The sequence below is a fragment of the Thunnus thynnus genome, chromosome 15 (assembly GCF_963924715.1).
Source record: "Thunnus thynnus chromosome 15, fThuThy2.1, whole genome shotgun sequence".
In the NCBI taxonomy this organism is placed as follows: domain Eukaryota; kingdom Metazoa; phylum Chordata; class Actinopteri; order Scombriformes; family Scombridae; genus Thunnus; species Thunnus thynnus.
The window spans coordinates 11,761,529-11,783,727 of record NC_089531.1 but is presented as its reverse complement, the minus strand read 5'-3'; the positions used below and the strand labels follow the sequence as shown (position 1 = coordinate 11,783,727).

The 22,199-nt window shown below is 37.2% G+C and overlaps 2 protein-coding genes and 1 long non-coding RNA gene across 3 annotated transcripts in view; 1 reads left to right on the top strand and 2 right to left on the bottom strand.

Annotated features, from left to right (window-relative positions):
• Positions 1-4,257: 4,257 nt before the first annotated feature.
• LOC137198698 (prostate stem cell antigen-like) lies at positions 4,258-10,170 on the top strand. The gene is made up of 3 exons (XM_067612589.1): positions 4,258-5,104; positions 5,941-6,060; positions 7,774-10,170. Exons 1-3 carry the CDS (start codon positions 5,053-5,055, stop codon positions 7,983-7,985), a joined length of 384 nt encoding a protein of 127 aa, XP_067468690.1. The 5' UTR covers positions 4,258-5,052; the 3' UTR covers positions 7,986-10,170.
• On the bottom strand, positions 9,904-17,276 carry clic1 (chloride intracellular channel 1). The gene is made up of 7 exons (XM_067612588.1): positions 17,134-17,276; positions 16,812-16,882; positions 14,765-14,874; positions 14,238-14,363; positions 14,035-14,141; positions 13,427-13,608; positions 9,904-13,294 (listed from the first exon to the last, which is right to left on the bottom strand). Exons 2-7 carry the CDS (start codon positions 16,851-16,853, stop codon positions 13,133-13,135), a joined length of 729 nt encoding a protein of 242 aa, XP_067468689.1. The 5' UTR covers positions 16,854-16,882; positions 17,134-17,276; the 3' UTR covers positions 9,904-13,132.
• A 3,947-nt stretch (positions 17,277-21,223) lies between these two features.
• Positions 21,224-22,199, bottom strand: part of LOC137198144 (uncharacterized) — a 3,047-nt gene continuing 2,071 nt past the window's right edge. Inside the window, exon 3 of the long non-coding RNA XR_010931590.1 lies at positions 21,224-21,590. This is a non-coding gene — a long non-coding RNA (uncharacterized lncRNA). The remainder of the gene's footprint in view (positions 21,591-22,199) is intronic.

Genomic DNA, 22,199 nt, shown 5'->3' with positions numbered 1-22,199 from the left:
ATTTAGTTGCCATATCATACACTTTAAACTAAGTTAGTTAGTCAGAATAAGAACTAGTACGAACTAGAGTTAACTCAAAACAGCTATTTTACAGTGACATAAAAATTAAAATATATTAGTATCATAACACATGATTGTCACCTCATCAACGATCCGAGTGCCGACGTCACGGTGGACCTGTAGTACCTGAAAATGAAACGTTAACTGTTGACAGTTGAGCTAACGTTAGCTACTGTTTATGCTAGTTTTTTAAGGTGACTAGCTGGTGACTATAACAGCCAGTTTGGAGCTTGTGACTGCAAACTGTTACTAGCTATTTCATAATCATTTACAGCCAAGGAAATGTCAAATTTTGAGGTCACCCAGAGTAGGCAAACATATTTTCATTTAACATTGTTCTTAGCATAATTCTTAGCAATCTTAGCATAAATTAACCCACTGATGAAATCCCTACTTTTGCCACATATAGCATAAGCCTTCCCTGACACCCTTTCCTTGTATTAGGACATTGAATTAATGACGGATTGCCGTTTTTCTATTAGATTGTCTGGGATTAAGGGCTTCATATCCCCCCCTGTAATCCCAATGAATTGTTTATAAAAGGCCTTTCCTCTCTGCTTTTATCTGCCCATTAAATATTATACTGTAACCTAAACTTGGACTGTCTGCAGTGAATCAAACAAGTCAATATTCTTCTCACTTCTCCCACAGTGCACCAAACAATTGGCTGCATCAGGTTCACAGTTCATTTATCTCTCTAAGCTGTCTAAACATTCTCAAGTTGCCTTGTCCTCTCTTTCTCCTCTCTTTCTGTTCAAAGTCATCACAGATTAAGGCCTGTACATGCAGTACTACTGAGCTACACTGTGGCTGTGTTTGTCTGTGTGACATGACAAAAAAAATAATCTGGCTTTTCCTGAAATGTGGGTCAAATGATGTTGGACACTGTTGAGATTGTTGGATAAACAAGTTACCACATCAGACACTAAAGAAAAAGCTCTGCTATTTGTATGCATCCCTTTTAAACAGCTGTCTTGTGAATTGTGTTTACAATTTAGTTTTTTTTTCCCCCTAAACTTTGGCAACAACACTATCTGTAAGTTTGGACAGCAGTGGCATAAACATGCATAAACACATCTTAGGTAACAGATGGCTGTGAGCTGGAGTTTATAAATGTGTACGTGCACGTGGGCGTGTGGGACTACTTTTTGACTCGTAAGGCGGCACAATATTTCCTTCTACTGACTAGATTGAGTTACTGCAGCCACAATTGTTCATTAACAGAAAGTCAGAGGTGCAGAGGCAACCCGGTGACGGAGAAGAAATATAAATATGTATATCCTATACACAAAAGAAGAGAAAAAGTCAGAAAATATGAGGTTGATGTAATAGTAGAGGGATGTGTGTGTGGAGGGAGGGGGGGAGGGAAGATGGGAAGTAGACAGCACAGACCGGCACAGACAGGATTAAAGAACACCATCTGTCCACTGAGATCCTTCAGCCAACACACAAAACATCCCCGTCAAATACAGCATCAGCACGTTCACCACACGAGCACCCTCTGTGGAAAAAAAAAGTCTCCTCCACTCCCCTCTAATTACAATTCATCAATGCTTTTGTCCTCAACAACTACCCATCCTGTCACAGCTGGCAGAAATGGACTTGATTTTCCTTGAATTACTTCACAGGGGCAAAACCCACAGCGATCGTGTGGATGCTGTGATGCTGGAGTTTGTTTTAGTAATTTGGAGTCACTTATAAACCTCAATTAAGACCCAGTTTTGGACAGATTTGCAGTTTTTATCAATGATGTAATCAAGGATTGTAAGAAGACAAATAGTTCCCTAATTTGCATTTTATCAAACTTCACTATCGGTTTTAGTTTGTTGTTTCTTCACTCAGCTAGGACCTTACAACCATAGTTTTATGTTTTATCAAATATAAGGCTGCAACTAACTTATTTTCATTATCAATTATCTTAAGGTTATTTCCTTCAGTGGTTTGGTCTATAAAATATATCAATCACAGTTTCCCAAGATATCCAAGATGCAACCTGAAATGTCTTGTTTACTATCATAGAGGACTAAAGAAACCAGAAAATATTCACATTTTAGAAGCTTGAACTTGAGCATTTTTTACTCAAAACAACTTAACGATGATCAAAATTGTTGCAGATTGATTTTTTGTCGATTGACTAATCGTTGCAGCTCTAATTAAATATATCTGATACCAATTTAAAGATGCAAACTAGTCTGTTTTCTTAGCTCATTCAGTGCTAAAATTTGGCAAAAAACTGCTTTCATGTAACAGTAATTGTGTAAAAGAGACAAATTCATGAATCCAATTTCAATCAAAAAACATTTTAAAACAATTTTACCTGAATTTTGGAGGATTTGGTGCACTTTTAAATTGTTTAGTGTTTTTTGTTATTTTTCTTTATTATTTTATTGTGATCTATATATATTAATTCTCACTGGAGCCATGAAATAATTGTTGTAAAGCATCTGTCAAACTAGTCAGGGGCCAGTTTCCTCAATTAACATGCAAGCTGCGACTAACAGCATGACATCATTTCCTCTAGTGTTAATTTTGGCACGTTAAACACAGTACTCGCGACACACAGATGAGCATGCGAGAGAACTGCAGACAAACATTTGTGAAACTGGTCACTGGAACCATTTGCGATCTGTGTGTAACCGGCTCACAAATCACTTTTGTGAAACGGAGATCATGATTAGTCAATAATGATCAAACTCCATTCTTATTTCTTATAAAAGTAAAAAAAAACTGGCAAAAAAAATTGTCAAAAACATGCTTTCATCTAACAGATGTAAACTGATTTACAGTAGAGTTATCCTTCTAACATATCACCTTAATTACTGCACATAAATCGGAGACATTAAAGAAAACGTATCGTAAATACGGTTTGAGATGTAGCAGGAGTCTGACAACTTCTCCGTGGAGTTTTTTGGCTTTTGGTTGTGTGCTGCTGTGTAATTAATCAGCTGGTAAACAGCTTATTCAGTCTGAGCCTGCTTGGCTCGCCCTATCACAAGACTGCTGTCAGCAGACCGTTCTACATGCTGCCCTCACGTCTTCTATTACGCCCTAAAGGATAATTCAGTTATACTGACTTGCTCTCCAACTCACTGATTCTGTCTTTCTGACATGCTGACTGTCTCTCTCTCTGTGTTTTTTTCTCTGTCTAAGATGCTGACTCTCTTTACTTTACGCCTTTACTCATTACAGAAGCTGCTGTCTCACACATATACACATTAACACATACACAATATGTCTCATTCTGACTTTAAAAAAGGATCGTATTTCTCATACATACACACGATTTTGCTGTAATCATTCCTCTTGCTCATACTGACCTTTAAGAGATTCTTTCATAATGCAGTTTTCATGTAAGTGATGTGAGGACAAAAATCCACAAGCCCTCCTTCCGTGCGAAAATGTATTTAAAAGTTCATTTGAAGCTAATATGAAGCCTCAGCCACCCAAATGAGTCAAATCAGGTCAATATCTTCCAAACTTACTGTCTTTTTAGTGCCAAATTCCCTTTCTGTTAATATCCTTCCACCTTAGCTAAACAGGAAAACACTGTCCGCTGAGACACAAAGAGGGACATTTTTTTTTGCTAAAAAGTCTGTAACTGTGGAAAATATCCACTTTATTTGACTAACTCAGTCTGCTGAAGCCTCGTATAGTTTGGCCAACATCATCTACATTGTAAGCGCATTTGGAGGGGATCTTCTGATCATCAGTATGAACAGGAGGAATGATGACAACAAGCAAAACCTGTTTCAATATTCATTTAGGCTCCTGACTGGTGTTTTCAGAAAGACTTGTGAACCTATTCTTTAATTCACTTGTTTAAATCAATTTAAGATTGATAGATACACAGACTCCACTATTCTCTAGAGCAAAATTACACAAAATCTACCCAGATGTTTCTCCCATATATGATAGTTTGCTTAAGTTTGTTTTTTCACATGTTTTAAAATTGAACCTTCTTGGTCTGGTATTTTTTTATATTACCTCTAAAGTCATCACCTCTAATCAAGAACCAGATCCTTTACAGTACATATCATCCTACTTATCATCCTGAATCAAAGACTCAGAAACCTTTTCTTTCTTTTTCCCTCTTTACAGCAAAAAAAAAAAAAAAAAGAAATCACATTAAATTTTTCCTTTTTTAAAAAAATGTTTAATTTAGTTCTTTTTTTATTAGCTGTGTAAAACATCCTTTGGCTCTATAAGTGTTAAACTGAGAAACAACTGACTCATTGTCATCTGTATACGACCCAAACTGCTCAATCAAAATCTTTTTTTTTTTTAAAGGATAGTATTTCTTACATGCAACAACACAGAGAATTATAAATTATCTTTTTGCTTGTCCTCCTTTAAGGTCAGAGGTCATCTACAGAGGAGCAGATCTTAAACACCATCCGATTCACTTCACCATAAAGTCCAGTCTCTCTCTGCTGACTGTCAGAGAAGTATAAGTCCACTTAATTAGCTCAATGACTCAAACACTTCCTTTTTCTATCTACTCTGTTTCTCACTTCCACTAAACACTAACGTACCAGTATCCTCCTTTTTTTCCAACTTAATACACAGAGCGTCTTTGACTAAGGCGCTGTTTTTTATCAAGAGACACCCACCGTGATATGAAAATGAAGACCAACCTACAGTCTTAGGCTGTCCGTAACCACATCAGCTGATCATAATTACCTCTCCAGATTAAATTAAAAGTTTTAGGGAGGGAGGAGACACCGACCGCACGAGTAACGTCTTTTAAAATCAAGCCTACGACAAAACATAGAAGTCAAGAACGAGGGTGACATAAAGGAAAAAAACTCGGAGGTGAACGCAGGGAACAAATTTAATTATTTTTGAGGAGGTACTACTTAATCAGCTAAACCTAAAATACAACAGAAGAAGAGCTGCCGCTGAGGGTGTGGGCTTCCAACGACAAAGATTTTTGGATTCGCTTGAAGAGTAAACTGAAAACATTGTTATTTAGGACTTCTCACTGGAAGCATCATGCCTCGTTCACAACTTCTGATTGTGCTCCTGTGTTGTCTTCCCCTGGCAAGTATGTAGGACATGCAAGAAACAAATCTTGTGAAAAAAAACTTATTTAAAAGTTATTTGATGATTTGAAGGACTGGAAGAAGACAAATTGTTCCCTTATTTGCATTTTTATCAAACTTCAATATCAGTTTTAGTTTGTGTTTCTTCATTCACTGGGTTAAAAGTTTTGGACCTCACAGCCATAGTTTTATGTTTCATTAAATATATCAAATAACAATTTAAAAAGATGCAAACAAGTCTGCCTTTCTTAGCTCATTCAGTGTTGAAATTTGGCTAAAAAAAAACTGCTTTTATGTAACAGTAATTGTGAAAAATGGTTATTTGATCAAATCCAAACATCTATGAAAAGATTTTGAAACAATTTTTCCTGAATTTGGAAAGTTTTGCTGCATTTTAAGCTTGCTTTGTGTTCATGTGCTAACATTAGCAGAATTGTGGCTAATTGTGGCTTCTATTTTTTTTTTTTTTTTTTGATTTATACGGATTTATTCCCACTGGAACGAGTAAAAACAACTGTCATAAAGTAGCCGTCAAACGGCTGACCGATAAATCCAATGAATGATATATTGGTTGATATTAACTCAAAGATAAATCATCATCGGCGTATATGTCAGCTGATAAGTATTGTTATCAGATACAAGAAATTGCGGTGCAGAAATGCTAAAATTATGTTTATGGTAGTTTATAAACAGTTTGTCCCCAAAACCAAACTTATGTGAAAAAATTTATATTGATTCATGTATCAGATTTTTACCACCAAATGTCCCCAAAATCCTGAATCAGTCGAGCTATGTTAACAATAACTTTCTTGATATTTGTTTTCTTTTTTCCCCTCAGCCTGTTTGCGCTGTTTCACCTGTGTGTTCCCCGCCCTTTCTCCTCTGGACTGCTTTAAGTTTCCTCAGGAATGCCCGGCCGGGCAGCGCTGCCTGTCTAGCACTGCGATGGGAATACGAGGTGAGATCCAGATCAGTGTGTGTGTGTGTGTGTGTGAGAAAGAGAGAAAGAGAGAATTTATACTGTATCTGTGTCTGCAGATTAGATTATTTTTGAAGAATCTAGGGCACAATGGTCAGAAATTTGGCAGACAAAGCCTCGTTGTACAAAGCATTGTCTGGGAGCAGATTTGAGAAATGTACTGTCCATTCTGTAAGTATAAGGACAGTTTTGTTTTGGCTTTTTTTGTGCTGCCAGCCCACTAGATTTGAAGAGAAAACCATGGATATAAAGTGAAAGTGCTGACTTTCATCAACACCCACATCATGAAGAACTCCGTAGCAACTGAAGTCCTTTTTGTTGTTACAAGTCCTACACTGTTACACCCAATATAGGCCAAATGCTTTTAAAGCTGAGAGTCAGCACTTTAACCTCATAGTCATGGTTTTATTTGAAATCCAGTGTTGTGGGAATCTTTGTTCTAAAAAGAAAGTTTATTGAGTTATCGGGATAACTTTGCTGAAGACAAACAGAAAAAAGCTCTTAAATGTGGAACACAGACTGATGTTAAAATACCTGTTTTTACTCTGCAAAGTTTTCCAGATAACTCCATAAACCACCTTTTGGAACTTTCCTCTGCAGTACAGAGCCAAAACAATATCACTGTTCAAATATTTACAGTCCACATTACACAGTCTCTATTTATTGATGTTAGGGATACTAAAATTTTAAAAAACTCAAACTTGTGGTCGGTTTTTGGAGCCTGATCCTCTCTCGACTTTCCGAGTGCACAAAAACAAAAAAGGAGACAAAAGAATGACTCAATAGATCAGCTTTTAGCACCATTTCTCATCGGGCCAGTTGTCAGCTCACTAAAGCCTGTGATGCCATCAAATTATCTCTAAAAATAGCTCGCCGGGCTTCGGCCCCGGGTGGGGCAAAACGCTCACTGTGTCTCATCAGAGGCTGTAAAAGCCCCTTTCCCACATGCACCTTAACTGAACTATAAATGTTCAGGCGGTTTTCCGTGTGAGCGTCATGTGGGTTTGGCGTTACACTTTTAAGAGCACGTACATTCAAATTCTTGCTTCCTCATCTTGTTAAATAACTAAAGATAAACGGCTGCCAAAATGTCCTCACTTCCTTTTCACGTTTATTTCTCATCAGCATCAATGTTTTGACAAAGTGAGATAAGGATTTTAGTGGAAGAATATTTTTTTTATCGATATACTAGATGATATGTTACATTTCAGTTATATTGCTTGTTATGAAACACTTATTAATGCTACACTAAACTTAACCAAATGCAGCAAAATTAATGGGTTTTGTATGAAAGCACCGAAAGGCAGATACTCAATACCTAATTGTGTATTTAAATCACAGCTGAATTTGAAACAGAATATACAGCAAAAATGATCTGATCTATGTATGTCTTTGAAATTCCCAGTTGGCAATTTCAATTTCCACAATATATATTTATATTCATTTCCTACATTAAAAAATATATATTCCAGTTCTAACTTGAAATGTTCTTCTAGACATTTTGAAACTGGAGACTTAAAAATACAAACTATGTGTTACTGTACTTTAAATTAAACTATTTACTTTTAGTTGTTTCTCAGCAGCTTGAAATTCTAATTATGGCCTTTCTTTGCTTCCATAGTTTTGTTTGATCGTCATCAGCCATCACGGCATGGACCAAAATAAATTCCTCTCCTTTCTCCGCTCTCGTAGGCTCACTACAAGTGACAATGTATGAGAAAAGCTGCGCTCTTCCCGCCCAGTGCGGTGTGAGTGGGCAGAAATACTCCACAGGCCTGTACTTCAACTACACCAACGTCTGCTGTGATACAGACCTGTGTAACGGGGCCGTGTCCGTTGCTGCCCTCAGCTGGGGAGGAGCGGCACTCTGCTTGCTGCCTGCACTCAGCCTCTTGCTGGCCTGAGCAGCAGAGATGATGATGATGATGATGATGATGGGGTGGAGGTCAAACTGGGTCACGCTCAACACCAGCTGTGTAAGTGACCTGGGAGACATTGTGTAAATGTAAATGTACACTGACAGACCAGAGCAAAGAGAGCATTAACAATGAATATGTCCAATGGTCACCCAATGAATTACACATTTTAGTGATGCAGTCCACACAAATCTTTTATATTGTCCTACCCAAAGTAGTCAAAATCATAATGTTTTGGTAAAAATGCACTTACTATCAACTTACATGTCTAAGTCACATGTTTTTCCGTTTTTTTTAGCACATGATTTGATGGTTGTATGAAGTGATATACAAAAAGATGACAAAATTGCCCAAATATAGTTCGTAAAAATACCAAACTAAAACCAAATAAATACAGCTGACAAAACAATCTCACCTCAAATAGCTTCTCTGGAGCTTTCAATCATATCATGGAAATGTAGATGTCCAAATTTCCATTTCCAAGTACTTTAGGGGCGTCTTTTTTTCCCCCGTGTCGGCTGAAAAGTTTCAAAGTTCATTCTTGAACTTGAAAAAGAAAGTTGAAAAAACAATCTCACCTCGAGGTCCATTTAGTGGCTGTTCTGGAGCTTCCATTCATATTAGGGTTGCACTGATGCACCTTTTTCAGTCAATACTGAGTATTGAACCAATACCAGTGATTAATTAAGAAGCTGTGTGCCTCAGTGTGTGGAAGAGACTGGGATCGTTCCTTCATGTGGAAGGCAACATCAGGCTTGACTTAAACATTGCTTTCCTAACATTGTAAAACAAAATGTAACAAATAAATACAGAAATATAAATTTACTGGATTCTTATTTATTAAAATAATGGTATCCGATACCAGATCAGCCCATTTTCACTAATACCTCATCCAGCTATTTGAGTCAATATTGGACATGTTTTGCTTAAAAATTGAAGTTCAGTCTTCATCTTGGAAACAGTTGATCATCTGTTGATGAAGATCATGTGATATGACCGAAAGCCCCCGAAGAGCCACACAATTGGTATACCATAAATAAATGAGATACTAATGATTTTCATTACTCCTCCTTTTTCCATGAAGCACTTTGTAACATTGTTAAGAAAAGTACTACATAAATAAAGTATTATTATTATTATTATTATTATATGATATTATCAATTATTTTCTCAATTAATTGTTTAGTCTATGAAATATTTAAAAATAGTGAAAAAAAAATCACATTCACAATTTCTTAGAGGCCAAAGTGATGTCTTGAATTTGCTTGATTTGTTTGACTAAGAGCCCAAAGATATTCGATTCACTGTCATATGATTAAGAAAAACAGCAAATCGTCACATATAAGAAGCTGGAATCAGAAAATGTTGGGCATTTTGCTTAGTTGCCAATTCGTCGTTGTAGCTCTGGATTTTATCAACTGCTGTTTCCAAGGTCAAGAATGAACTTTAAACCTTAACGTTTAGCCAACATGGAAGAAAAAAAGAAGTCCTTGTAGAGTGAAAACTGCAGAAGAGCTATTAAATGGACCTTGAGGTGAGATTATTTTGTCAACTGTTTTAAACCTCAAAATATAAACTGCTTTGTTTTGGATAAGACCTTTAGTATAAGACCATACAGTATATCAGTGCATCTCTAAACAACATTAATGATAATAGTGATGCTAATAAAGTTTAACCTTAATAATCTACATTGAAGAGATGCTCTTCTCAGTATTATGCCTCTAATTTGTGCTCTATTTAAGGTGTATTTACTATATACATGTTTTTTTTTAACATGATTGTACTTGAATGTTTATAGTCACTGCTTGTATACAGTAGAAATGTTTGTTTACACCTTTTTGCACGCTTCCTTCTCAATGTTATTACATTCAAAAGTTGTTAAAAAGCAAATAAATAAAAACACAAGTTATTATTAAGATTGTTTTATTGGGTTATTAATAAATGAATGTGTCTTTTTAAGATTTTTTTATAGTACAAAATACATAATGGAAATTTCCAGGCCGTGCTGTTAGTTTGATTGTCATCATTGTTGATTTAATCTACTGGTTTAGTGTCCACACCACGGTTTTCATCCTGTGGACTTTTAAGTGCAACTGCTTGTGACTACATGGCAGACAGCACAAAAAAAGACAAAAAAAAAAGAAAAAAAAAGGCTAAAATATTTGGAAGGAAATGCATAGGGGTATGAAACAAAGTGAAAAGCACAATATAGGTCTCATAACAAATAAAACACATTGCATGAAGATAAAACAGAGTTAAAAACAGTGAGGTGAGAAACAAACTATTCAAATAAAAGTTAACATTTTAATGAATGTAACAAGTACGTTAAATGGTCCCTGAAATTGTATCAAATCCTACAGTAAGAAAAGAAAAACACTCGGATATATCAGCACTGACATTAATTAGACACGCTCCCTTTAAAAAACAAAACAAAAAAACAATCGGTCCATTTTAGAAAATAGATGAAATCCACAACAATTCAGTCAAGTAAAATATATCATCTCTTTGATCAACACTTGTGTTACAGCTAGCAGTTCAGAAAGGAGGGATTAACTTGCGTGATTAAACTTCCGTAGAAAAATAACCAACAGTGCTCATACTGGACGTATATAACATAATTAAACACTGTGAACAAGATTGTCTTTTCAATCCGATTAAATTGCACTTAGGTTTCTTTTTTTTCTTTCTTTCTATGAGCTTCATATTGATATGAAAGACATGACACATGAGGTTATCTTGGGCTCCCAACAAAGATGTTTACCTCTAAATTAAGTCTTAATTGCCTTGCAGTTTATAAAATCTTCCACACAAACTGCTACTACAGTTGGACAAGGCGTATTGCTATTAGTTCCAGTTCTTTCCAGCGCTTCTATTTCAAGTCTAGCAAAGCTCCCACAGTGGATTAGATCTGCTGGAAACACATGACAATGTATCATCAACCTGCAATGACCAAGTACACAAGGCTTTACATGAAGGATAAAGTCTAGTGATATTCTATATTTTTCTTATTGTCAAAAAATCCCATGAAAAGACTAAAACCGACAATGAATGTTGTCTATCTGCCTCATATAGCTTATTACATTGTTGTTCAGTAACATCTTAGCATGCTAACATTTGCTAATTATCACTAAACCAAAGTACAGTTGAGGCTAACGGAAATGACCTTAGATTTTGGTCATAAAAATAAGTAAAAGACAAGTTTTGACCCAATAATGACGCTTTTTGAAGACTCAAAGCTACAGTATGTAAGTTTTTTTCTTATATTTTTGGTTGAAATACGGTCTAAAAGTACAACCAGTAACCAATCAGATGAGGTCAAAGTCAGGGACGGGAGCTCACAGCTGTCAATCAACACGTGAACGCACTTCTGGCCCACTAGTCCTCTTGTACTGAGGCTCCGAGCTAGCGTTAGCTGCTGGAAGACTTTGCCATGGTTTACTCAGAGGCTAGTAAGCTCCCAGTAACTGTAATTAAGAACTCCATTACTTCCAGTCCCCCGGAAATCAAACTTGATTTCCAAAACTTGCATATTGTAGCTTTAAGGGATCACCAAAGTTATTGCAATTCATCCTGAGGGGGAACATGAATATGTATGTTCATCCGCAGCTGAAAATAGTCCCCATCAGATCCATAACTTTCTCCTGTTTGAATGATTCTTGCTAAAAACTACAGTGCCCAGCTGTGTTATGAAAGTACTTCGCTTTTTATAAAGATGAAACTATATATTTTTAACCCATTGTTTACACATTGTTTTGGTCTTTTCATGTGATTTGTTGACACTATATAAAAATATAGAGTAATACCAGCCTTATCCTGTAATTAATAACATCCTACAAGCTAAAGCTACCACTGCTATACTTTAATTTTAACATTGTGTGTGTGCTTATATTCAACTTCCTGCTATTTTTTTTCCCCCTCTCAGAAAGGAAGAGAAACACATGACAGAACAGGCCTTGTGCCCCGGGGCTGCTGGAGGAGCAGGCCTTTCAGTGTAGCCTTCACTCCTTCATCCACACTAACGTCAATAACACTCAGTCTAATCTCACGTCTTTTATAAGACACACACACACAAAAAAAGGTCCTTCATAAATGACAGGCAGAACAAAATAAACCGTTGGCAAGAGGACTTTACAGCGGATCATAACAAGCTCAGTAATCTTGAATAATCCTTCACGCCTGCTATGGGAGCACAGAAAGGGGAAGCCCGAGTCTATTGAAATAGTTTCCTGTCTCTGTAACTGTTTTGAGCCCTGCCTCCTTAAAGTGAGAACTGGTCTGCAGGCCGACAAAAAGCACCCCCTTTTTCCTCCCTGAGGTGCACTATGAAGAACATTTAAATTCAAGTTGACTCTAATAAAAATGCAACTGTAAAAAGGCCTTGTTCCCTCAGTAGCAGAATAATAAAGTCAATATGAAGATATTTTGGCAGGTGAGCTGGTGCTGGTATGAATGTTTGTCACCGAAAAAAAAAAAAAAAATCCTTAATACCATGACTGAAAATAAAGAGATGAATCAGCTTGTGTGAGGCTTGATCTGATAGGCAGCTTCGTGTCTGTTGAATCTCCAAAAAAAAAAATTAAGGACACACTTTAGTGACTGTCATCAAGAAGGGAACTTCAGCTAAGCTAAAGAAACATTTCCAACGTTACAGTGCGTGTTTACTGATGGTGAAATTGTACACGAGCGAGGCTGTAATTTTAGGAGTGTGTGAGTGTACACAAAACATCCACGAGTTCATTAATTTCCTCGGGAGCTGTAAATCCAGGAAAACCTAGAAGATATGTGGGCAGTCAACAAACTTGTCAGTGAAATAAATTTAGCCACAGCTGACATTTTTTTGTGCATGTGTTACTACCTACAGCTTATCTGCCTCATCCTTCTTTTTCCTAATGACGTGAACTGATCTACCTGGCAAAAAAACCACTGTTCATGTATAAACATCTAGAAAACAAACCTCGGGGTATAGTTTGGCGATGTAAACCAGCTGTATTGAGTCGCATTATGAAAGGTGATATCAACTTGAGTGTGTGAAGGTGAGTACATGTGTTTTTTTTTTTTGTTTGTTTGTGTGCTTTTTTTTTTTTAAGTTGTTCTAACGGTGTTTTTTTTCATGAATTGCAACCCCCATTCTTCTCCTACTTGAGAGCTTTAGCTACAGAGGAGTAGGCGATGTGGATCTCCTCGTCGATCGGGCAGGTGGAGGCGAACTCCTCCCGGGCGTACGCAGCGTTCATATACCTCCAGAGGTTGCTCAGAGACTGAGGGATGCTGAAGTTTCGGTATTTTAAACACACAACCTGCAGGAGGAGCAAGAGCAAGACTTGATGAATAAAACCCTTCAAAAAAAAAAAAAAAAAAAAAAAGGAGAACCAACCTTATAATTTATTCAAACTAGGCTGCATACTGCACTGCTTAAAACTGAAGATTACCTTCACAATGTGGAGCTTAGGCAGCAAGTTGCAGTCAGCCAGAGTAAGAGCCTGGCCGTCCAGGAAGGGGCGGGACGAGGAAGTGACATCATCAGCGCTATTCTCGTCGATCTCATCAGGAAGTGGGGAGCCGAGGTAGTCATCAAGCTTCTTCAGAGCCTTCAGAAGGCCTTTCTCTAGATCTGAGCACGTGCATGTACAGAAAATACTCATTCAAAGAAGGTAATCAAAGGATAAAAGGATAGTTTTTTCACTGCAATGAATGAGTGCATTTAGTTTCAAAGAAAATAACCTAATAAACGCACAATTTTCAACCGACAAAAGTGACATTTCCAATGAGATCACCAAACACACCGAAGCTAAACACACAGAGCAGCAGGCGACCTATTTGCAGCGAGGCAGAAGAGCTCAGACCGTAATGTTATTAGCGCGGACGCTCCCTGCTGGTTTTCTGTCAGAGCTCAGCAGCATTTGTTACAGGCAGTACCGCCAAAAATAAAACAGGGTCTATTTACAAAAGATCAAAGATGAAGATGAAGCAAAGAGTTTTGTTTTATTGTTAAGAGCCAAATTACACTTCTGATTTGGAGAAATTATGTTTCACTCACTTTCATTGGTCTGAGGGTTTGAGTTCTTGACGTAAGCGGAGAACTTGGAGAAGACATCCATGCCAGCTGTGTTGGACTCGGGGTTACGAGCAGCCAGACGGGGATACCTAAAGAACAGAGAAATAAATATAAGAAAAAAATAGGGAGGCAAGCAAAACAACACAATAAAATGTCGCTGGGAAACAGCTGGATGGGGTGATTACTTTGGAGGGGAGAGATTTTCCTCCAGGAACTCTTCAATCTTGTTGGTGTCGGTTTTCACCTCGCTGCCGTACAACAGGAAGGGAGGCTGGGCACCGGGAGCGAGGTCCTTCAAAATGTCTGGCTTCCTGTAGGTATATGGAAAGAAGGAAAAGTCAGACATATGGAGGAGGAAGAGCGAGTCAGAGAGATAAAGGGTTAAACAGAGGGAGAGGAGTGGAATAAAAAAAAAAGGGGAAGCAGACAAGGAGAATGAAGCGAAGAAAACATATGAACCCACAGGAAATTACTCATGTTTTGCATCTGAGATGTGCCCGCTTTCACTTACACCAATGCCAGTGTGGCTGTATATCTTTTGACACCTGTTAACTAAATGAAAATCCCTCTGTTCTCTTACTGCACGCTACATTTGGGAGCATTAAAAAACAGTAGGCGGACATTCCTCTGTTGTGCCAATAGAAACCTGCAGGGTTGTGAGAGAGAGAGAGAAAAAAAAAACATGCACACTCATGAAAGACTAGTTTTTCACCTCTTCATATCCACTGTGGTAACGTCGAAGGTGACTCCTTTCAACCACAGCACCATGAAGAGACGCTGAGAGAAGGGACAGTTGCCGATGCTCTGACCATCGCTCCCCGCCTGCAAATAAAGAAACAGAACTTTTATTATTAGCTCATTTTAATCATACATTTGCTTACATGTTTATCTTATGTAGTGTTTTGTGTTTTTTTTCTCTCCTTCTTTAAGATAACTAAATAAAAAAAAGATGAAAAGAAAGAAATTGTGCTTTGGAAGTCTTTATTCTCTGTCCAAGCTGTAAGGTCAGCACACTGAATGAAAGATTATCACTCACTCGTCAACCTTAAACTCTTTGGAAACCTCATGCAGAGCTGTAACCTTCTTTACGGGCAAGAACAGAAGGGAGGAAAAGAAAAGAGGGTAAACTCAGGTCACTCAGCCCTGTTGCATAAATATATAAACCTCAAGCTTGAAAGGAAACTTGAACACAAGGTTCGATCCTGTTCAAGTCAGCAGCAAGTCTCTGCAGTATTTGTGTAATTTATGCCACAGTTTTCAAGCAAATATGCCAAGAATTCACCAGTTCCAGCTTCTCAAATATGAAGGTTTTCTTAGTATGGCTGCAACTAACGATTATTTTGATTATTGATTTATCTTCCAAATATTTTACCTATTAATTGATTCATTATATGGCCTAGAAAACAGCTTCATGTGTCTTTTTACAAATAAAATATTCAGTTTACCATCACAAATAAGACAAAGAAAAGCAGCAAATTGGCACAATTGAGCAGCTGGAACTAAGGAGTGTTTGGCATTTTTTGGTTGAAAAATTACTTAAATGACTAATTTATTATCAAAATAGTAGCTGGTTAATTTCTGTCGAACAATTAACTGACTAAACATTTCAGCTATAAATCAAATATCTTTAAGTTTTGGACTGTTGGTTTGGATAAAACAAGCAAATGGAGGTTGGGAAATGGTGACAGGCAATTTTCCAATTGAGAAAATAATCAGCAGATTTGATCCATAATGAAAATAATGTTTAGTTAGAGCAGAATAAAGCATTCTTAAATTCAAGTATAGCTTGTTGGCTACTCAGGAAATGAGCATACAGCCATAAAATGTGCTATTCATGGCTGCAGAAGGCCATTTTTCATGTTCAATCATACTACTTCATCTCCTTCAGGATCTGCACTGTGGCCTGCATGGCACATAAAGTTAAAGGCAGCTCCGGTAAATCAGGAAACCGCTTACTGTCCCCGAGGCCCATGTGAAACTATAATCAGATATTCTGTTAATTAAGGGTGTCAAGTGTCATTGAAGAGCTTGACTGTAAACCAGGATTTAGAGAAGTTACAACAGAATCTTTCACGCTTGGGGGAAGAGAGAGAGAGAGAGAGAGAGATAGAGAGAGAGAGAGAGAGAGAGAAAAGTAGAGGGTGGCGCACATGTTCACATGTTCATACAGAGGAATCATTATGGAAACTTGTGTAAGAGCATGAAGGGAAGGCATGAGGGGGGGGAAAAGCCATATTGGTTATTGTAGAGCATGTTTTTTGGCTCAAAGAAAATGGGATTACCCTGTCTGGCCAACATACTAAATATAGATTAAAGTCGCCTGCCCGTTATCTTAATGTGCATTTAATGAGATTAGACTAGCTGTCGTTTATAAGCCCTGTGACTCAGCAGAGGTGGTCTGGCTAACATGAATATTATAGCTCACATAATGACTGTATAATGTCGTCAAGGTGACATTATGGCCCTTAAAAAAGGCACCATAATGACACGTTATCAGCTAGAAATAAACATGCAGAAAAATACACACAGGAAACTGATGAAACGATAAGATAACAAACAAAACAGCACGAGGCCTGTGCAGCTTCAAGCCTTTAAATAAATTAATGTCACATCATGTCGTCGTCCACGCCTCAGCCTCTCTCTCTCTGGGAGTGTGTGCATGCGTGTGTGTGTGCGTGTGTGTGTGTGTGTGTGCATGTGTGTGTGTGTGTGTGTGTGTGAGGTTTTTCTTTTTCGTGTGTCATCATTCAATCGCTTACCTTCACAAAAAGTTCAACTCTGGGCTGAGACCCGTCGCTCATCTTCACCTGTTGATGCACGAGAGCTTTTTCTGAGGAGACAAGGATGGTGGGAAAAATGCTCAAAATAAAGCGGAAAGTTTTTGAGTTTTCTATGCGAGAAACCAATTCGAAACCCGGGGATAGCCAAGCCCATCTTCCGCTACAAACCCCGGGGAGAAAAGTGACAAATTAAACATTGTAACAACCACACAGGCGCCACAAACGCTACATAAGGCAACACCTCGACTTTCTAAAAGCTCCAAATGTTAAATTGTAGCTGATATAAAGTCTGTAGAGCTACCTTCAAGTGCTGAAAGTTGCCGCTGACGCCTGTAGCTGCTGTTGCTGCTGCTGCTGCTGCTCGCCACTCGTTACCCCTCCCAGTCCTGCTGCTGTCTGCAGCGACACACTCATCATCACAGCTCCTCCATTTCCTGGAGGTGCGTGACGGGTTCAGCTCTCAGCAAATACAGTGAGAGGGGGGGAGAGAAAAAAAAAAGCGCGGACTGGTTTTGAAATCAAAGAGGAGGAAGAAGAAATAAGTAAGATGTAAAACTTGTTTGTTGAGTGAGGAGGGACAGTTTGAAAGAGTCGTTTTCAAAAGAGACACTTGATATAATGTCACATCCTGACAGGAGTAAAAAAAAAAAGAGAGAGAAAAAAAAGAGTAAACTGAGCTGAATGTAGTCCAGAAACTTGCAGGATAGAAAGGAATATTATTAAGGAAATACTATTATACTACTGATACTGTCATAAGCATTAAAGGCGTAATATGTAAGCTACAAGGACGCAATTAAAGGAACATCTGTAGTAGTAACAACATTATGATTAGAGCTGGGCAATATATCGATATTATATTGATGTCGTGATATGAGATATCGTAATATCGTGATATGGCATATGTGTCGTCTTTTCCTGGTTTTAAAGGCTGCATTGCTGTAAAATGATGTAATTTTCTGAACTTACCAGACTGTTATAGCTGTTCTTTTATTTGCCTTTACACACTTAGTCATTATATCAACATTACTGATGATTACTTATCAGAAATCTCATTGTTTAAAATATTTTGTGAAAGCACCAATAGTCACCAATAGATTTTACCTTTATCAAAAAATTGCAGCTCCTGCGATTTGGATATCGGACATATTGCGATTTTGATTGTTCTGCGATCGTTCTGCGCTACTCTCTTGTTGTTGCATTGTATTATATTGTACAGGTGTTCTTGTTTTTGTGTCCACCCCTTGTGCGAAGACTCATCCTCAGGTGTTGCCTGTCTCCAATGTAAAATACATATGTCAGAATATGTTTAGAGATTTAAAATTAGCCTAAATGTTGATATTTGAAATGTTTCATACCTATATGTGGAATTTGAAGTTATAAAAATGTTAATTAAATGACAGAAAAAATCATTTTATAAGGCAATTTGGTAAAACTTTCTTTAAAGAGTTTATAATAGTTAATTAATGGCTCAATTAATGCTTTATAAATCAAATATAAGCCATTAATAAGCATAATTTTTGAGTTGCCAGGTTGTGAAAAATCCCTCCTTTCTATACCACCATAACATTTGCTGTATCCAATTGTTTAAGAAGACACCTGATGTTAAATGTTTCACACTTTCAAAAAATATGCTTATTAATGGCTTATAAATTCTTCATAAAGCATTAGTAAATTATTTATTAACAATTAATTGAGCCATTAATTAATGCTTATAGGGTGCTTTGTGAGAAAATGATACCATAAATGTCTTAAGATGGCTCCCATATCTTCAACAATAGCGTATAAAACATGCTTAACCTTCATGCCAACAGTCAGCAGTGGGATAGTGAGTGTAACTTTCTTTAATTACAAAAAAAAGAGGTGTTTTACAATATTGAAACAACTGAAAGTGGAAAAATGGCTGGAAGTTAATATCAGGACGCTTCCTGTTAGCGTTGAATATGTGTGTATGTGGCAGCGATCCAATATAATTGTTCAAAAAAAGAATGAGGTATTGTGACAAATGCACGTTTAGGGGGAAATGACTGGATATAAAACTCACACCTCACTGGTTTTATCATAAAATGATAACTCTCTGTATTAGGTCTTTCTGCCTTAACAGTTTCTTTATGTGTACTTCACTCTTTCTTAGGCATTCATCATGGATACACTTGGGAATAGAAAACAACCGTTATGTAGGATTTGTAAAATTTCAATGCAGTTCTGCACAGTATTCGTTGTATACTGAAAGTCCAGCTGAGGGCGATGTTGAGCTTTACTTGGCTTGTTGCTCTCAAGACATGAAAATCTGTACTTAGTCTTGTCCAAAAGTCTGGAAAATCAATTAAGTGTTAAGAAGAAAGTCCCGTTGAGTCGTCAGTCCAGTGAACACGTAACACTGCTTTTATTTTTAGACGCTGTGTCATGTAGCACCAAACTATGATCCAGGGACCTCCGGGAGTCCTTGAGCACCTTCCAGGGGACAGTTTGAGGGTGTTTTAATCTATTTAACTCAGTAAGAGACAGTGTAAGACTGTAATTAGAGGATTTATTTTCCACTGTTATCATCGCCTGCCATCACTTAATAAAGACAACAAAATAACAAAACATCCCATTTTGTGGTTTGTGTTTCATACCGGGAATGAATTGATGCTGCATGTGTATACATTTTGAAAAAGTCATCTTCTAAGTAAAATTTTCAGCCCCACATGTCTACAAATTCATAAATCACTAATAAAACATGTACCTAATAATACTGGAGGATTCAGAATAATTAAATAATGCATCTTGCCCTCTTTTTCAAGGTGACTGAAGACGTTGAGATTGAAGTTTGGAAACTTAAACAAATAAATATTGAACAGCCTTTAGGGAGTAGTTAACTGGTACAGGCTGAGGCGAGTTTGACCACTCAGTCAAATACAGGAAAAATATCAATTTGTATAATGTAGATATGTTAGGGTTTGACTTTTCTTTCCTTCTAAAAACACCTACTAGCTGCTAATAAATCAGAGGTCAATCCCACGGTTATCGCTTTGCAGCAGACGCATACTGTCAGGTTGTGGTAGGGAGGTATGTTCAGCCTGTGGCTGTCATGTGATGCACCAGAGGGCATCTTTGGTTTTGGGTTTTTGGCAGGTAAGGTGGTGAAACAGGGTTAATGAGATCATCAGGTTGTCTGCGGAGCAAACAATACAGCATTGTTGACTGTAAATGGCAAGTGTTGACAACAAAATATGTCACATAACAGATCCAGAACAAGTCGTGCATATTTAGACAGTTCTTAAGGAGATGCTTTTATACTATTCTTATTTAACTTTTATCTTATTTATTTTAGTCTGTATTTATGTTACTACTAACTTTTAGATTGTGTGTTCTTTTCCTCTGCATGATGTCTGTCTAATCCGTTTCGTCTCTCTGCGATCAAGCTTGTTTTCTTTTTGACTGTTTGTTTGTATTCTAGGAAATAATTCACCCAAACATGAAATAATAGTTAAATGACTGAATCCTAAAGCTCCTCTATACTTTGTATCTGCCATAGTAGAGACATTTCATGAACATTTTATGCTTTTTTGGAGCAGAAGGATACTTCATTAATCTCTATCTGTGAGAAACTTGAGTTGTAATGTAACTCTTAAGGGCTACATTTTTGATATTGGAGTCAACAATTTAGTTAATATACTCAGAAATATGTTTCTTACTAGTCAGGATGCTGATTTTATGCAGTGATTCAGTGTTTTCCTCAAGCACACATCATCGGGGCGCATGTTTGTTGACGTACAAAGGCTTTCAGTTTAATACCAGACAGTCTGCCACCAAGTGACGTCATGCATTTTTTGTTTTGTGGAAGATTTTATGACTTGTTTACGCTTTATGGCAACGTCACTATAAGGTGTTATTATCCAAAAAAGAATGAAAGCATTTAATAGGCTACCAAAAGCACAGAAAAGACTTTATGTCATCCCTGAGAAATCCTCTAAAATATTTTAATTATTTTAATTTTGTCATATTTTATTTATCTAGTATACTTTTTTTTTGCAAGTTTCCTCTGGATATTAACAGGTGCTTATAAACCCTGAACAACTAACTAAACACTAACATAATACATTGTTCTTTCTGTAAAATGTCCTTTAGGGAATTACTAGGACATTAGGGACCTGTAAGTGTTTTATTTGCTAACATGAAGATATAAATACTGTTCAAAAGCCTCCTCCATGATACTAGGAATAAAACTCTGGTGGTCAAATTCTGAAACCTTAAACATTTTTTAAATTTTGTTGACTTAAAAGCAATCCAATTTAAATAAACTGAATCTGAAAATGTTAAAACCTTAATTTCTTAATGTTGCCAATGTGCTAAAAGACCCCGTATTTTATGATGATGACACAAGGTGAACAACAGGTTGTTGTGATGCCTTTTATTTTATTTTATCTCATTAATCAGTCTCTTTATTACAAGGTGAATAAGATACATCAGAGTTAAGAGTACACTGATTGATAGTATTAGTGAAAACAGTAAAAACCCACTTGGGGAGTTATGGAAACAGAGACATCATGTAAAACTACTCCCACAGGCCCCACAGAGAGGACAGTACTGGTGCACAGAGGGCCGCAGTCAGGGAGAGCTGGACAGAGGTGGCTCCGTTGCACAGGGTTGTGTTGCAACAGTTGAAACTGCTGGTGTATCGAATGCCCAGGATGGTACCAGTTGGCTTCTTCTTACACAGGTCTGAGTCCAGGCAGCCGCGGATATTTAGGGAGACCTTCTCTGTAGTATTGAACTCTGGGAAAACAGGTAACAGAAAAAGATGTCAGTGAATGACAAATCCGAGTGACAGGTGCCATTTAGCGGCTGTAGTAGCCTAATTATTGAGACGATGTCAAGTCAAAGTTCTTTATTGAACTTGTCATGTACACAAAGCATCCAACACAATGTGCAGTGAAATGCACTCTAGGCCCTCCTACGTTAGCTTATAACTGATAAGATTAAAGAATAAAACATAAAAGATAAAAATAGCAATAAAGATAAAACCATGAAAAAGAAAGATTGCAGCCAAGGGGTATAGGGTATAACGGGTAGGTGGGTACAAGCTGCTTTTGTTTGTTGTGTTATTTTGGTAATGTAAAAATCCTGGACAGAGATGTTGACACATCTTGTCTGAGTTTTTGATTCCTTTCGTGTTATGTGCCCTGTACACTTACCAAATTATATGGGAAAAAGCAATAAAAAAAGTTGGTCATAAAAAGAAAAACTTGTGTCCACAGTTCTACATGTGCTCATGTTGCTTTACAATCTGATGTTTTTATGATTCTTGCAACTGTTTTTATTAATTCTTTGTTTATTGTGTAGTTATGTTGTCTCTGTCTGCTGATTGTGTTCTTGTCTTATGAA

What these genes read in the sequence shown, in the direction of transcription:
- LOC137198698 (XM_067612589.1), top strand. Translation starts at nt 5,053, where the DNA reads ATGCCTCGTTCACAACTTCTGATTGTGCTCCTGTGTTGTCTTCCCCTG. An exon ending in GTGTTGTCTTCCCCTGGCAA is followed by an intron (nt 5,105 to 5,940) that starts GTATGTAGGACA and finishes TTTTCCCCTCAG; the next exon opens with CCTGTTTGCGCTGTTTCACC. An exon ending in CACTGCGATGGGAATACGAG is followed by an intron (nt 6,061 to 7,773) that starts GTGAGATCCAGA and finishes CCGCTCTCGTAG; the next exon opens with GCTCACTACAAGTGACAATG.
- clic1 (XM_067612588.1), bottom strand. Translation starts at nt 16,853, where the DNA reads ATGAGCGACGGGTCTCAGCCCAGAGTTGAACTTTTTGTGAAG. An exon ending in GAGTTGAACTTTTTGTGAAG is followed by an intron (nt 14,875 to 16,811) that starts GTAAGCGATTGA and finishes CTTTATTTGCAG; the next exon opens with GCGGGGAGCGATGGTCAGAG. An exon ending in CTAAGCTCCACATTGTGAAG is followed by an intron (nt 13,295 to 13,426) that starts GTAATCTTCAGT and finishes CTCCTCCTGCAG; the next exon opens with GTTGTGTGTTTAAAATACCG.